General features: G+C 49.6%; 2 protein-coding genes across 2 annotated transcripts; both read right to left on the bottom strand.

Moving 5' to 3' along the window:
* Positions 1-881: 881 nt before the first annotated feature.
* Positions 882-6,970, bottom strand: LOC133083909 (transcription factor Sp6-like). Its single transcript, XM_061179840.1, has 2 exons — positions 6,950-6,970; positions 882-1,817 (listed from the first exon to the last, which is right to left on the bottom strand). Exons 1-2 carry the CDS (start codon positions 6,968-6,970, stop codon positions 882-884), a joined length of 957 nt encoding a protein of 318 aa, XP_061035823.1.
* A 2,905-nt stretch (positions 6,971-9,875) lies between these two features.
* On the bottom strand, positions 9,876-14,655 carry LOC133083908 (transcription factor Sp6-like). Its single transcript, XM_061179839.1, has 2 exons — positions 14,620-14,655; positions 9,876-10,811 (listed from the first exon to the last, which is right to left on the bottom strand). Exons 1-2 carry the CDS (start codon positions 14,653-14,655, stop codon positions 9,876-9,878), a joined length of 972 nt encoding a protein of 323 aa, XP_061035822.1.
* Positions 14,656-14,859: the final 204 nt, after the last annotated feature.

The raw sequence follows: 14,859 nt of genomic DNA, 5'->3' as shown, positions 1-14,859 counted from the left end.
GATGAGAGTGGACTACTGAACTTTACTTTTATAAAGACCAAGAGTTAAGGACTGAATCAGAGCTAGAGAGGGAAGGGCTTACTTCCACTCCCTGACCAAATCCCTTTCTCTCATTTTAGAGGAAGACTTCCTTGCTCAACCTCCACATCTGGCTCCCTCCTCCACCCCACAGTTCTGGCTGGAAGCTGTCGCCCATTCTGGCCCTCTTCCCTTCTTCCCTCGTGGCTCCATCACACTGGGTCTGGAAGGCTTAATAAGGAGGCACATCAGAGACATTATTTCTGCGGTGACAACCCTCCCAGCCAGATAGAAACTCCTCCCTTAGGGGGACCCCCAGCCTCTGCTACCCCATCTCAGCTCTCCCTCCGGAAACCCCGGGGTAAAGCACTCTAGGGGGGATGACAGGGACCCGGGCCGCAGCGCGGCTCCAGAGGCCCTTTTATGTCCGGGTTCCCAGGCGCTAACGACGTGTCCAGACAGCTACCCCCAGCGCCCGGGGCGGCCCCACTCCTCTCTGCTCCGGGGACGCGCCGTATCCTCCACCCTATCCCCTCGGCCCTCCAGCCGCCGTTGGGGTAGTCCACCCCAACCCCCCAGCCCAGGGGCGTGAAGTGAAAGAGCGAGGAAGGGGAGAACTGATGGGCACGCGCAGCTCCTCCCCGCCCAGTCAAACGCGTCCGTCCTGTCCAGCCCCAGAGACTAAGAGACCCCTAAGCGACCCGGCTCCCTGACCCCCGCACCACTTTCCCTCCCTCTCCATAAATAACCACCTTCTCTTACTCAAGCCACCCCCCCCCAAGGGCATCAGGCCAGAGGGCTCTCTGCTGATGGCCCCAGGGGAGACCAACGGGGAGGCGGGACGGGGAGGCGGGACGAGGAGCTCAGCTGCAGGGAGCCGCGCTGCCCTCGGCCTCGCGCTTGCCTTTGCCCCCGGGGGGCTCCGCTCCGCCGGCCTTGCCCTCTCCCGCCGCCGCCCCGGCAGCCTCCTCTTTGGCGCCCTCGTGGGTTTTCATGTGTTTGGCCAGGTGGTCGCTGCGCATGAAGACTCGGCTGCAGACTGCGCAGGGGAACTTCTTGGTGCCGGTGTGGGTCTGGAGGCGGCGCTGCAGCTCGTCGGAGCGCGTGAAGCGCTTGCCGCAGAAGAGCCAGTTGCACACGAAGGGGCGGTCGCCGCTGTGCCAGCGCAAGTGTGCCTTCAGGTGCGATGTCTTGGCGTAGGCTTTCCCACAGCCCGGGATGTGGCAATTGTGCAAATGCTTCTTCTTGCCCCCATCGGGCCCGCACGGAGCCCCCAGTCGCTCCGCCTCCAGGCAGTTGGGGCAGCGGCACACGGTCTGGCCTGAGCTGCGGGGCGCTGACCGCCGGGAGCCTTTGGGCCGGGCCGCCCCATCCAGACTGGTATCCAGCCCCTGGGATTCCGGGGCGGCTGCTTCCAAGGCCTTCGCCCCGTCGGGAGGCCCGAGGAGGTGCTGCCCTCCGGCGGCTGGGAGGAGGTGGTGCGGGTGCGGGTGTGGGTGGGGCGGCTGGGCACAAAGCTGGTGGTCTCCGACGTAGCCCCCCAAGCCAGCCTGAAGCGCCCCGGGGTGGCCAGGTGAGGTCAGCGCGCCCTGAGTGTGGGGGAGGTCCATCCAGCTGGTACCCGGATGAAGGTCCCACCACGAGCCCTCCTCGGTGCCTGGGCGTGTCGGCCGGAACCACGATTCGTAATGGTGTGACACGTCCGGCTGCAGGAGCTTGGAAGAGGGTCCCGGGGCCAAGGGACTGTCGCTTTCCAGGTCCTCGCAGGTTACCCGAGAGGAGTAACAGTGGGCATGGCACTCAGTGAATGTTTTTGAATGAATTCATTAATTTTTAAACTGTGATTGATTGATTGATTGATTGATTTCCACAATGTATTTTCCTGTGTTGCCTACATAACTATAGTGAAACTCTGATTCTTATAAGGAACTCTTGGTGTTATGGGATGTTTAGGAAAGGCGGTGAGTTTAAGACGCTGTACTGACGCTACTAAAACCTCCTGGTGAAGGGACCTCATGAGCCTGCTCTCCGGTGTGCTGGCAAAAGAAAAACTGACCCTCGGTGCTCTCTCCCCAAGGTAGGCATCAGCAAACTAACAAGGGAAAGGAAGGAGGCCGCTAAAGATAGGCATCTGCAGGAATTGCTAATCCAGCTCCAGACACAGCCTCAACACCTTCATTAACCCAAAATGAACTGTGTGAAACTGGATTTCTGAACCACAAGACAGGTAAGGGAGTCTTTTCCAAAGCCAGGTGTAGAAGAGCTCTTTACCTTGAGTCTAAAATCGCCTTCGGGCCATTGAACGTACCCACTCTCATTTGCTTGTGTCGTGAGAAATCACAGAATTTTTGAGCTGAAGGGGTGTAAAACCCACACTTCTTACTGAAGAGTAGTCAGCAAAGAAAGTATATTGAATTAGGCTACAGCAATGTATTTTCTTTATATTTCTCACACTACAGCTGAACACAAACAACGTCTTTTTCCATACCTCAGAGCTTCCTATTGGCCACAGATAATTCACTTCAGAGATATATGCTTTTTGAAAAATAATGTTCTGGGTGGCTGGGGAGAGCCCTGTGGTGGGTGTTCAGGAATTCTTTCTGCTTTACCATTTAAAAGAGCTAATAATGGTTGGGGAAGCACCCACACCTTTTGCTCCCTGAAGAATTCGGTGCTAAACTTAGTTCTTTGCAGCTCTGTGTTGCATACATTTTAAGCAGTTAGGAACTTTGCACATGAGCAGGAATCAAAGTGAAATTCAAAAGTGGAACTTCATGGACCATTCGCATATTGGAGAGGCATCAGTGGGATTCCATGACAATGCTAATTTGAGTGTTTTTGCTTGGTGCCTTTTATTGCCCGTGCCAAAGATCAGTACTATGGAAAGCAGAGCGATTCATATATTTGAGTTAAACAAGTCTCTTGGCCTCTTTGTACCTTAGTTTCCTCATTTGAAAAAAAAAAATAAATGGCTCTCAAGACATACTTTCCAGAATTCATCCTGGGCTTACACCCAGCTAACCAAGAACTGCATGGTGTTTTTACACACAGTTTTTTACATGTATTCATCTTCTATTCCACTTACAACTTGTGTAAAAACTGCATTCCATGCCAGGCCTGAAACGTTCCAAAGCTCAGTTCTGTGAGTAAATTGCAACCAAGATTTCTACAACAAAAGACACAAGCAAAAGAAGAATAAAAATATATATTCTTTCAGAACATTTATCCTTTGGCAATAATTCTAATTTATATATGATGAAACATAACAACACTACTCCCTCCATACGCTAAAGAAATCTCACTGTGGAAGATATTATGATTTATACTTTCATGATTATATATGTGGTGCATTAGATACAAAATAGTAAATGCTCATTAAATACTTGTGTTAAGTGATCTTTATTTCTCCAGAAAGGCAGCACTATCGACATTTTGGGCTGGATAATTCTTTGCTGTGGGAGGCTCTCCTGTACACTGTTGGACGTTTAGTAGCATCTCTGGCCTCTGTCCACTAGATGCCAGCAGCATATACAGTTCTGACAAGCAAAAATGTCTCCAGACGCTACCAAATGTCACCTGCGTGCAAAATCACCCTGGTTGAGAGCCACTGCTCTATAATGATTCACTCTGATCTGTGTAATACTTCTCACACTAATCTTTGCTAGAGACAAAAAGGATTTGCTACAAAATTTTAGTAGTAATCTTAATCATATTTCCAAATGAGTAACAAATTAATTTTATTAAAAATTAAGCTTTACAAAAATTCCAAATATAATGAAGTTATATTTGTAACTTAGATAAACTGCAAAAAAGGTAGTGGTTCAAATGTACGTCTTTCGATAGACTGTATTTTACTGCAGCATAAATCTCTAGGAAAAGGAAAAGGAGAATATTGCCTCAATTAGCTATTAGATATCTAATTAGTAGGAATAACTAGTAGAGGTTAGAATGATAATAACAAATAAGAAGCTTTGGTCTAAACTCCAAACCTTAGGAATTATTATTTGAACCTTCCAGAGCCCCTAGCCCTGCCTTCACCTCTCTTAAGAGTCTCACCTTCAGGATCTTCATAAATTAAATATACAACTATAGATCTTGATAGATTTTGGAGGTAATCTTTCCTGAGAGCAGAAGCATTGATTAGATGCCACCTTTTGTGGTCTCATCAAATTCTAGATTATGAGCTCAAAGTTTTTATCTCTATATATCATTATAATTTCTAATATTAAAAGGAATATTCTTATATTTACACACTTCCCAGTAGAGTTCTGTTTTTCTAGGCCAATTCACTACCAGAAGAAATAAAAGATACCCTTTCACACAACTTGAAAGGAAGTTACTCCTCTCATTAATATGTAGCTTTAATTCAGTATTACACTTTCTATCATATTGACTTTTATTCGAAAATACCTACTCTTGACTATAGCTGACTATCTTATTTCCATTGATTCCAGCTTAGTCTCTCATTTCACCTGGATGGGTATAACTGTCTTCTGACTGGTGTTTCCATCTCTACCCTCTCCCTTTCTAAGCCATCCTCCACGCGATCACCAGATTAACTCTCCGGAAGTGGTCTTCAAATACCAGCATCACTTGTGAACTTCTTGAAGATACGAATAGTCAGCCCTACTCTGGACCTCTGGAATCAGTAACTATGGGAGTGGAGCTTGTGTTTTCACAAGCCCTCCAAGTGGTTGGTTCTGTTGCAGGCTAATGCTTGTGCTAAAGCACTGCTGTGGTAACATGGTAGCTTGGCATGGTATCCCTGGCTTGGCCTCCAAAGCCCTAGATGATGTGGCTCTAAGCTCCTACTCTTCCCACTTGTACTCTACAGGTACTCAGAGTATTTTTCCTGTGTTTTGCCTTTCTCCCACTTTCCTGTTGCAAGCTTATTCTTCCCAAGATGTCCGTCATTGATACCCAATGGCCCTTCGAGGTCCCGTTTAAACAGCATTGCTCTAGTAACATCTTCCCTGATCCAATTTGAAGTCTTTTTTCCCTCTTTTGTGCTCCAATACCAACTTATAGCTCTCATTGCCCATATTCATTTCTTTCTTTAAATATAGCTGTTTTTGCAACCCATTTCCTCTGAGCAGAAACTCCTTCAAAGTATGGACTAGATCCTGCTTATGTGCATCGTCTATCATGTTTAAAGCCAACGCGTGGACATAAAGCAAACTCAAATATTTATAAAATCAACAAATAGCTGGGGAGTGGATAGAAGGAGGAAACGACTGTTTTAAAAGAAATGTAGTTTTATTACTTCATGGTGCCTCCACAGCACTTTGTCGTTATGGTTTGAGCTTATATGTTTACTTTCCCTGTGAGATCATGAGTTGCTAAAAGGAGTCCTGTCTTACCCGTCTTTGTGTTTACAACACTAGGCATAGTGCTGATCAGCATATTCTTTTTTCGCTTTTTTATTGATTGGCAGTTTTTTTTTTAAAGAATGAGAATACTTATTCTTTTTTAAAGAATGAGAATACTTATCCAAATACCAAATACTATTTGGCGCCTGAGATTCTTTTCAAACCTCCACTGCTCAGATGCTGAGCAGTCAGACTCACAAGGATTAATGGGAGGTGAAGGCTGCTTCTGGTGTGATGTACGGGGTGGGGGTCGGGAGGTTGCCATTGGACGTCATTCCGGAAGCAAACATCAAGACTGTGTGGTGATAAACATGAGTCCCCGAGGTGGCTGGCCTGAAAGCCGGTTCACATCCTGAACTTCCCCAGCTGCCCGCTTGGGGGCAGGACCGGGCAGAACAGCACAGCCCCAGGCTGCAGTCCCCAGGCTGCAGGTTCCTCGGTCACTTTCCCATTCCTGACTTCACTCACCCACCCTAGAGGGATTCTATTCCCACTTCCCAGGAGAGGAGAGGGTGGCTCAGAGACGTTGCCCAGGGGTCAGGCCAGATGTTTTGATTTCCCGAACTCCCTCTCAGCCCCTCCAGGACTGTCCTGCCAGGGGTGCCAGAACTGAGGGGTCAGAGGTGGCCTCGGGCTCCATTGCGGGGGGGGGGGGTGGGGTGTGGGGGGTGGGGAGTGGCGGCAGCCAGGCAGCATTGCCGGTCAGAGCGAGCGAGTGAGAGGCATGAGAGCCGCACCAAAGGCCCCCGATAAGAATGCAGGTCAGCGGGAGGAGCTGCAAGGGGAGGAGGGGCAGTCCCAGCCCTGCCCAGACAGGCCCAGCCGCCCCCACAGCTGCCCTCCTCGCCCTGGGGGCAGCAATGGGGGAGAGCAGGAGAGGACTCGCCAGGCTCCTGGGGTCTAAGTCCCCCAGAACCAGGAAGACAAAAGAGGAGCCCCAGGGAGCGGGGTGGGCCTGAGGTCACCGTAACACGCCTGGCCCTCCGCCACCCAGGCAGACAGAAACAAACGTATGGCCCCCTCAACTGGTCTGCTTTCCTCTGTAACCCCTAAATCATTCTGATGCCCCCATTTAAGAAACTTTGTGACCCCAGACTCTCCCAAACAAGTGGTGGAATGGGCCAGCCTGGGTACCAGATTTGGCTCTGAGAAATTGGGTTAGGGTTAGAGTGGGGGGAAATAGGAATCCCACTGGGGTAGATGATAATTTTGGCCAAGATGTAGGATGGAAAGGTGAAAGAACGTAATAACCTACTCTGCCCCCTTGGAGCCAAAAACTGATCCTCTGTCAACTTTCCTAGGTTTGGGGCCCTGGAGCCATGAGGCTTTTACTCATCTGACGTGTGTTAGGCACCAACTGTGCACCAGGCGTTTGAGCAGCCTGGGAAAGTGTGCATTTGTGCATATCCGGGGGTGCCCGATGGGTCCAGTGAGGAACTTCTGTGCACACCGTGGTTGTGTAACTGCGGCAGGTCTCTAGCTGGGAGTTGCACTAGGAACCTTTCCCTCATGCTTTTCAGCTGGGCGGGAGCCCATCGGATATCTCGGCTGCCTTTCATCACCTTGTCCCTGATAGGGATCATCCTGGGTGGAGAAATCGCTGTCGGTCACCCCCACCTCTCTCAGAGCCAGAAGGCCTGATTGACAGGCACACACCCACGAGGGTGGGGTGAGGGGGCCAAGGGGCTGGCCATCTCTGGGAAGGCAGGGAACCGGCATTCTTGGCAGGGGAGGCGAAAGAGGGGGCTTCCATGTGGAAGAGGAAGGAAATATCTAGAACCTTTTCATCTCCACAGGAGAAGACCAGGGAGGGACAGTCAGCCCAGCTATCAACCCCGAGGGAGCGCCACCCTCCTTCTGCATCAACAACCTCCGGGCAGGATCAGACCCTTCAACAATCAGCTCAGCTCTGCCCCCAAACAAAGGGAGGTGAGGCTGCCCTGGGCTGCAGGATCAAAGAGAAGTGTCCACCCCACCCTGCAGCCAGCCTGGTCCTTGCTGCTGAGAGACCATGAGTCAAAAAGGAAACCGGAGCTGGAAGACAAATGAAGCAGTGGTGTGGTTGATGACTTTATTATGGCATAAAAAACACAGGCTGCTTCTTCCTCCTCCTCCCCCCCCCCCAAAATGGGTTCACAGCACTTAAAGAAAAAAAAATCCTACATTTCTCCTCTAGGGGGCTGCCTAGAAGGGGGCAGACAGCCAAGCAACCTAGATCTATAAAAGAGGGGAGCAAAAGAAAACCTATCCAAAGCCCTCACCAGCACACCTTAGAGCTCGGGGCCTCCATGGGAATATCCGTGCTGTCCTCTCCCCAACGCACATTTGGGAGTTCCCCTGAGGATGGTCACTGGGAAAGGCTGTCCTAGTGGCAAAGGGAGAGGTGGCTGGTTTCCTCAGCTGGAGGAAAACGGCATCTCACACCCACAGCGCCCTCCCTCTCTCCCCCTCATCCACCTGGCCAGGCAACCTGCAGGCACTGCCAACTCTCTTCTGCCCCCAGCCCTCTCAGCAAGGAAAGGGACCTCTGGTCGGATTAGCAGGAGGTAGGGGAAGAGGGAGCATAAAGAAAGGACATTACTTCTTAACCTACCCCAGGCCCATGCGTCCTTCAGGGAGAGTCACCCCATCCCTCTTAAGAAGGGCTCTCTTCTACACAAACATATTCCCACCCAGATCCCAGCCCCACTTCCCAATAGCACCCAGTCCTTGGACTGATATCCCCAAGGAAGGAAGAGATGCCGTGGGCCTAGGCTCCAGGACCTCGGCTGGGGTGAACAAGATGGGGTCTCCCTGGCTGGAGACCCCAGGCTCAGTAGAGAAACACACACACACACACACACACAGAAACACACACATGCATGGGTACACACAACATGAACACACATGTCCTAATATTAAATAAAATACCCTTTGCTTATAACTTAAAAAATCAATACACAACTAATCCTTGCACAGGGCTCTGGGTGGAGAAAGAAAGGCAGGGAAACGGGAGGTCGGGGGGAATCTTAAGGCCTCTACCTGGAGCCTGGGAAAGCCCACTAGCTCCAGGCTCCTGCGGCCTGTCAGACCCTGCCCCCATCAGCTTTTTTCCTTTTGCCTGGCTCAGCCTCTTCTGGCTTCACCCCTCCCCACGTTCCCCACTCCAGGATCACCATCAGGACGTATTTCTGGCATCTAAAGAAGGGAACAGGGACAGCTTCCTGGACATCACCTCAGAAGGCAGGCCCCTTCCAGTGACAGGACAACTTCCTCATATGGAAGGGGAGCCCCACAAGAGATGAGATGGGGAGGAGCCTCCTAACACACTCTACAGGAGGGGCAAGGCTTGTAGGCAGCACGAAAGGGGAGGGTCGAGCTAAAGAAAGAGTGGGGCTTAGCTTCTCTGCAAGCAGATGGCCAGGCAGGGACAGAGTCCTCCACTCTGAGCAGGAACCGCTGGAGGTCCCTCTGCTGGGACACCCCCACCTACCCTCACCCAACCGAGGTCACCCTCTTCCTTCCATCCCTCAGGGGAGGGCAAATGCCAGGCACCAAGGGTGAGGAACTACATCAGTTCTGGAGCAAGGGCTCTTGGCTGCCTTGAAGGCCTGCCTGGGGTGACAGATGAGAGTGGACTACTGAACTTTACTTTTATAAAGACCAAGAGTTAAGGACTGAATCAGAGCTAGAGAGGGAAGGGCTTACTTCCACTCCCTGACCAAATCCCTTTCTCTCATTTTAGAGGAAGACTTCCTTGCTCAACCTCCACATCTGGCTCCCTCCTCCACCCCACAGTTCTGGCTGGAAGCTGTCGCCCATTCTGGCCCTCTTCCCTTCTTCCCTCGTGGCTCCATCACACTGGGTCTGGAAGGCTTAATAAGGAGGCACATCAGAGACATTATTTCTGCGGCGACAACCCTCCCAGCCAGATAGAAACTCCTCCCTTAGGGGGACCCCCAGCCTCTGCTACCCCATCTCAGCTCTCCCTCCGGAAACCCCGGGGTAAAGCACTCTAGGGGGGATGACAGGGACCCGGGCCGCAGCGCGGCTCCAGAGGCCCTTTTATGTCCGGGTTCCCAGGCGCTAACGACGTGTCCAGACAGCTACCCCCAGCGCCCGGGGCGGCCCCACTCCTCTCTGCTCCGGGGACGCGCCGTATCCTCCACCCTATCCCCTCGGCCCTCCAGCCGCCGTTGGGGTAGTCCACCCCAACCCCCCAGCCCAGGGGCGTGAAGTGAAAGAGCGAGGAAGGGGAGAACTGATGGGCACGCGCAGCTCCTCCCCGCCCAGTCAAACGCGTCCGTCCTGTCCAGCCCCAGAGACTAAGAGACCCCTAAGCGACCCGGCTCCCTGACCCCCGCACCACTTTCCCTCCCTCTCCATAAATAACCACCTTCTCTTACTCAAGCCACCCCCCCCCCCAAGGGCATCAGGCCAGAGGGCTCTCTGCTGATGGCCCCAGGGGAGACCAACGGGGAGGCGGGACGGGGAGGCGGGACGAGGAGCTCAGCTGCAGGGAGCCGCGCTGCCCTCGGCCTCGCGCTTGCCTTTGCCCCCGGGGGGCTCCGCTCCGCCGGCCTTGCCCTCTCCCGCCGCCGCCCCGGCAGCCTCCTCTTTGGCGCCCTCGTGGGTTTTCATGTGTTTGGCCAGGTGGTCGCTGCGCATGAAGACTCGGCTGCAGACTGCGCAGGGGAACTTCTTGGTGCCGGTGTGGGTCTGGAGGCGGCGCTGCAGCTCGTCGGAGCGCGTGAAGCGCTTGCCGCAGAAGAGCCAGTTGCACACGAAGGGGCGGTCGCCGCTGTGCCAGCGCAAGTGTGCCTTCAGGTGCGATGTCTTGGCGTAGGCTTTCCCACAGCCCGGGATGTGGCAATTGTGCAAATGCTTCTTCTTGCCCCCATCGGGCCCGCACGGAGCCCCCAGTCGCTCCGCCTCCAGGCAGTTGGGGCAGCGGCACACGGTCTGGCCTGAGCTGCGGGGCGCTGACCGCCGGGAGCCTTTGGGCCGGGCCGCCCCATCCAGACTGGTATCCAGCCCCTGGGATTCCGGGGCGGCTGCTTCCAAGGCCTTCGCCCCGTCGGGAGGCCCGAGGAGGTGCTGCCCTCCGGCGGCTGGGAGGAGGTGGTGCGGGTGCGGGTGTGGGTGGGGCGGCTGGGCACAAAGCTGGTGGTCTCCGACGTAGCCCCCCAAGCCAGCCTGAAGCGCCCCGGGGTGGCCAGGTGAGGTCAGCGCGCCCTGAGTGTGGGGGAGGTCCATCCAGCTGGTACCCGGATGAAGGTCCCACCACGAGCCCTCCTCGGTGCCTGGGCGTGTCGGCCGGAACCACGATTCGTAATGGTGTGACACGTCCGGCTGCAGGAGCTTGGAAGAGGGTCCCGGGGCCAAGGGACTGTCGCTTTCCAGGTCCTCGCAGGTTACCCGAGAGGAGTAACAGTGGGCATGGCACTCAGTGAATGTTTTTGAATGAATTCATTAATTTTTAAACTGTGATTGATTGATTGATTTCCACAATGTATTTTCCTGTGTTGCCTACATAACTATAGTGAAACTCTGATTCTTATAAGGAACTCTTGGTGTTATGGGATGTTTAGGAAAGGCGGTGAGTTTAAGACGCTGTACTGACGCTACTAAAACCTCCTGGTGAAGGGACCTCATGAGCCTGCTCTCCGGTGTGCTGGCAAAAGAAAAACTGACCCTCGGTGCTCTCTCCCCAAGGTAGGCATCAGCAAACTAACAAGGGAAAGGAAGGAGGCCGCTAAAGATAGGCATCTGCAGGAATTGCTAATCCAGCTCCAGACACAGCCTCAACACCTTCATTAACCCAAAATGAACTGTGTGAAACTGGATTTCTGAACCACAAGACAGGTAAGGGAGTCTTTTCCAAAGCCAGGTGTAGAAGAGCTCTTTACCTTGAGTCTAAAATCGCCTTCGGGCCATTGAACGTACCCACTCTCATTTGCTTGTGTCGTGAGAAATCACAGAATTTTTGAGCTGAAGGGGTGTAAAACCCACACTTCTTACTGAAGAGTAGTCAGCAAAGAAAGTATATTGAATTAGGCTACAGCAATGTATTTTCTTTATATTTCTCACACTACAGCTGAACACAAACAACGTCTTTTTCCATACCTCAGAGCTTCCTATTGGCCACAGATAATTCACTTCAGAGATATATGCTTTTTGAAAAATAATGTTCTGGGTGGCTGGGGAGAGCCCTGTGGTGGGTGTTCAGGAATTCTTTCTGCTTTACCATTTAAAAGAGCTAATAATGGTTGGGGAAGCACCCACACCTTTTGCTCCCTGAAGAATTCGGTGCTAAACTTAGTTCTTTGCAGCTCTGTGTTGCATACATTTTAAGCAGTTAGGAACTTTGCACATGAGCAGGAATCAAAGTGAAATTCAAAAGTGGAACTTCATGGACCATTCGCATATTGGAGAGGCATCAGTGGGATTCCATGACAATGCTAATTTGAGTGTTTTTGCTTGGTGCCTTTTATTGCCCGTGCCAAAGATCAGTACTATGGAAAGCAGAGCGATTCATATATTTGAGTTAAACAAGTCTCTTGGCCTCTTTGTACCTTAGTTTCCTCATTTGAAAAAAAAAAATAAATGGCTCTCAAGACATACTTTCCAGAATTCATCCTGGGCTTACACCCAGCTAACCAAGAACTGCATGGTGTTTTTACACACAGTTTTTTACATGTATTCATCTTCTATTCCACTTACAACTTGTGTAAAAACTGCATTCCATGCCAGGCCTGAAACGTTCCAAAGCTCAGTTCTGTGAGTAAATTGCAACCAAGATTTCTACAACAAAAGACACAAGCAAAAGAAGAATAAAAATATATATTCTTTCAGAACATTTATCCTTTGGCAATAATTCTAATTTATATATGATGAAACATAACAACACTACTCCCTCCATACGCTAAAGAAATCTCACTGTGGAAGATATTATGATTTATACTTTCATGATTATATATGTGGTGCATTAGATACAAAATAGTAAATGCTCATTAAATACTTGTGTTAAGTGATCTTTATTTCTCCAGAAAGGCAGCACTATCGACATTTTGGGCTGGATAATTCTTTGCTGTGGGAGGCTCTCCTGTACACTGTTGGACGTTTAGTAGCATCTCTGGCCTCTGTCCACTAGATGCCAGCAGCATATACAGTTCTGACAAGCAAAAATGTCTCCAGACGCTACCAAATGTCACCTGCGTGCAAAATCACCCTGGTTGAGAGCCACTGCTCTATAATGATTCACTCTGATCTGTGTAATACTTCTCACACTAATCTTTGCTAGAGACAAAAAGGATTTGCTACAAAATTTTAGTAGTAATCTTAATCATATTTCCAAATGAGTAACAAATTAATTTTATAAAAAATTAAGCTTTACAAAAATTCCAAATATAATGAAGTTATATTTGTAACTTAGATAAACTGCAAAAAAGGTAGTGGTTCAAATGTACGTCTTTCGATAGACTGTATTTTACTGCAGCATAAATCTCTAGGAAAAGGAAAAGGAGAATATTGCCTCAATTAGCTATTAGATATCTAATTAGTAGGAATAACTAGTAGAGGTTAGAATGATAATAACAAATAAGAAGCTTTGGTCTAAACTCCAAACCTTAGGAATTATTATTTGAACCTTCCAGAGCCCCTAGCCCTGCCTTCACCTCTCTTAAGAGTCTCACCTTCAGGATCTTCATAAATTAAATATACAACTATAGATCTTGATAGATTTTGGAGGTAATCTTTCCTGAGAGCAGGAGCATTGATTAGATGCCACCTTTTGTGGTCTCATCAAATTCTAGATTATGAGCTCAAAGTTTTTATCTCTATATATCATTATAATTTCTAATATTAAAAGGAATATTCTTATATTTACACACTTCCCAGTAGAGTTCTGTTTTTCTAGGCCAATTCACTACCAGAAGAAATAAAAGATACCCTTTCACACAACTTGAAAGGAAGTTACTCCTCTCATTAATATGTAGCTTTAATTCAGTATTACACTTTCTATCATATTGACTTTTATTCGAAAATACCTACTCTTGACTATAGCTGACTATCTTATTTCCATTGATTCCAGCTTAGTCTCTCATTTCACCTGGATGGGTATAACTGTCTTCTGACTGGTGTTTCCATCTCTACCCTCTCCCTTTCTAAGCCATCCTCCACGCGATCACCAGATTAACTCTCCGGAAGTGGTCTTCAAATACCAGCATCACTTGTGAACTTCTTGAAGATACGAATAGTCAGCCCTACTCTGGACCTCTGGAATCAGTAACTATGGGAGTGGAGCTTGTGTTTTCACAAGCCCTCCAAGTGGTTGGTTCTGTTTGCAGGCTAATGCTTGTGCTAAAGCACTGCTGTGGGTAACATGGTAGCTTGGCATGGTATCCCTGGCTTGGCCTCCAAAGCCCTAGATGATGTGGCTCTAAGCTCCTACTCTTCCCACTTGTACTCTACAGGTACTCAGAGTATTTTTCCTGTGTTTTGCCTTTCTCCCACTTTCCTGTTGCAAGCTTATTCTTCCCAAGATGTCCGTCATTGATACCCAATGGCCCTTCGAGGTCCCGTTTTAAACAGCATTGCTCTAGTAACATCTTCCCTGATCCAATTTGAAGTCTTTTTTCCCTCTTTTGTGCTCCAATACCAACTTATAGCTCTCATTGCCCATATTCATTTCTTTCTTTAAATATAGCTGTTTTTGCAACCCATTTCCTCTGAGCAGAAACTCCTTCAAAGTATGGACTAGATCCTGCTTATGTGCATCGTCTATCATGTTTAAAGCCAACGCGTGCTGACATAAAGCAAACTCAAATATTTATAAAATCAACAAATAGCTGGGGAGTGGATAGAAGGAGGAAACGACTGTTTTAAAAGAAATGTAGTTTTATTACTTCATGGTGCCCTCCACAGCACTTTGTCGTTATGGTTTGAGCTTATATGTTTACTTTCCTGTGAGATCATGAGTTGCTAAAAGGAGTCCTGTCTTACCCGTCTTTGTGTTTACAACACTAGGCATAGTGCTGATCAGCATATTCTTTTTTCGCTTTTTTATTGATTGGCAGTTTTTTTTTTTAAAGAATGAGAATACTTATTCTTTTTTAAAGAATGAGAATACTTATCCAAATACCAAATACTATTTGGCGCCTGAGATTCTTTTCAAACCTCCACTGCTCAGATGCTGAGCAGTCAGACTCACAAGGATTAATGGGAGGTGAAGGCTGCTTCTGGTGTGATGTACGGGGTGGGGGGTCGGGAGGTTGCCATTGGACGTCATTCCGGAAGCAAACATCAAGACTGTGTGGTGATAAACATGAGTCCCCGAGGTGGCTGGCCTGAAAGCCGGTTCACATCCTGAACTTCCCCAGCTGCCCGCTTGGGGGCAGGACCGGGCAGAACAGCACAGCCCCAGGCTGGCAGTCCCCAGGCTGCAGGTTCCTCGGTCACTTTCCCATTCCTGACTTCACTCACCCACCCTAGA

Source organism: Eubalaena glacialis, unplaced genomic scaffold (assembly GCF_028564815.1).
Source record: "Eubalaena glacialis isolate mEubGla1 unplaced genomic scaffold, mEubGla1.1.hap2.+ XY scaffold_849, whole genome shotgun sequence".
In the NCBI taxonomy this organism is placed as follows: domain Eukaryota; kingdom Metazoa; phylum Chordata; class Mammalia; order Artiodactyla; family Balaenidae; genus Eubalaena; species Eubalaena glacialis.
This window is presented reverse-complemented; position numbering and strand designations above follow the sequence as displayed.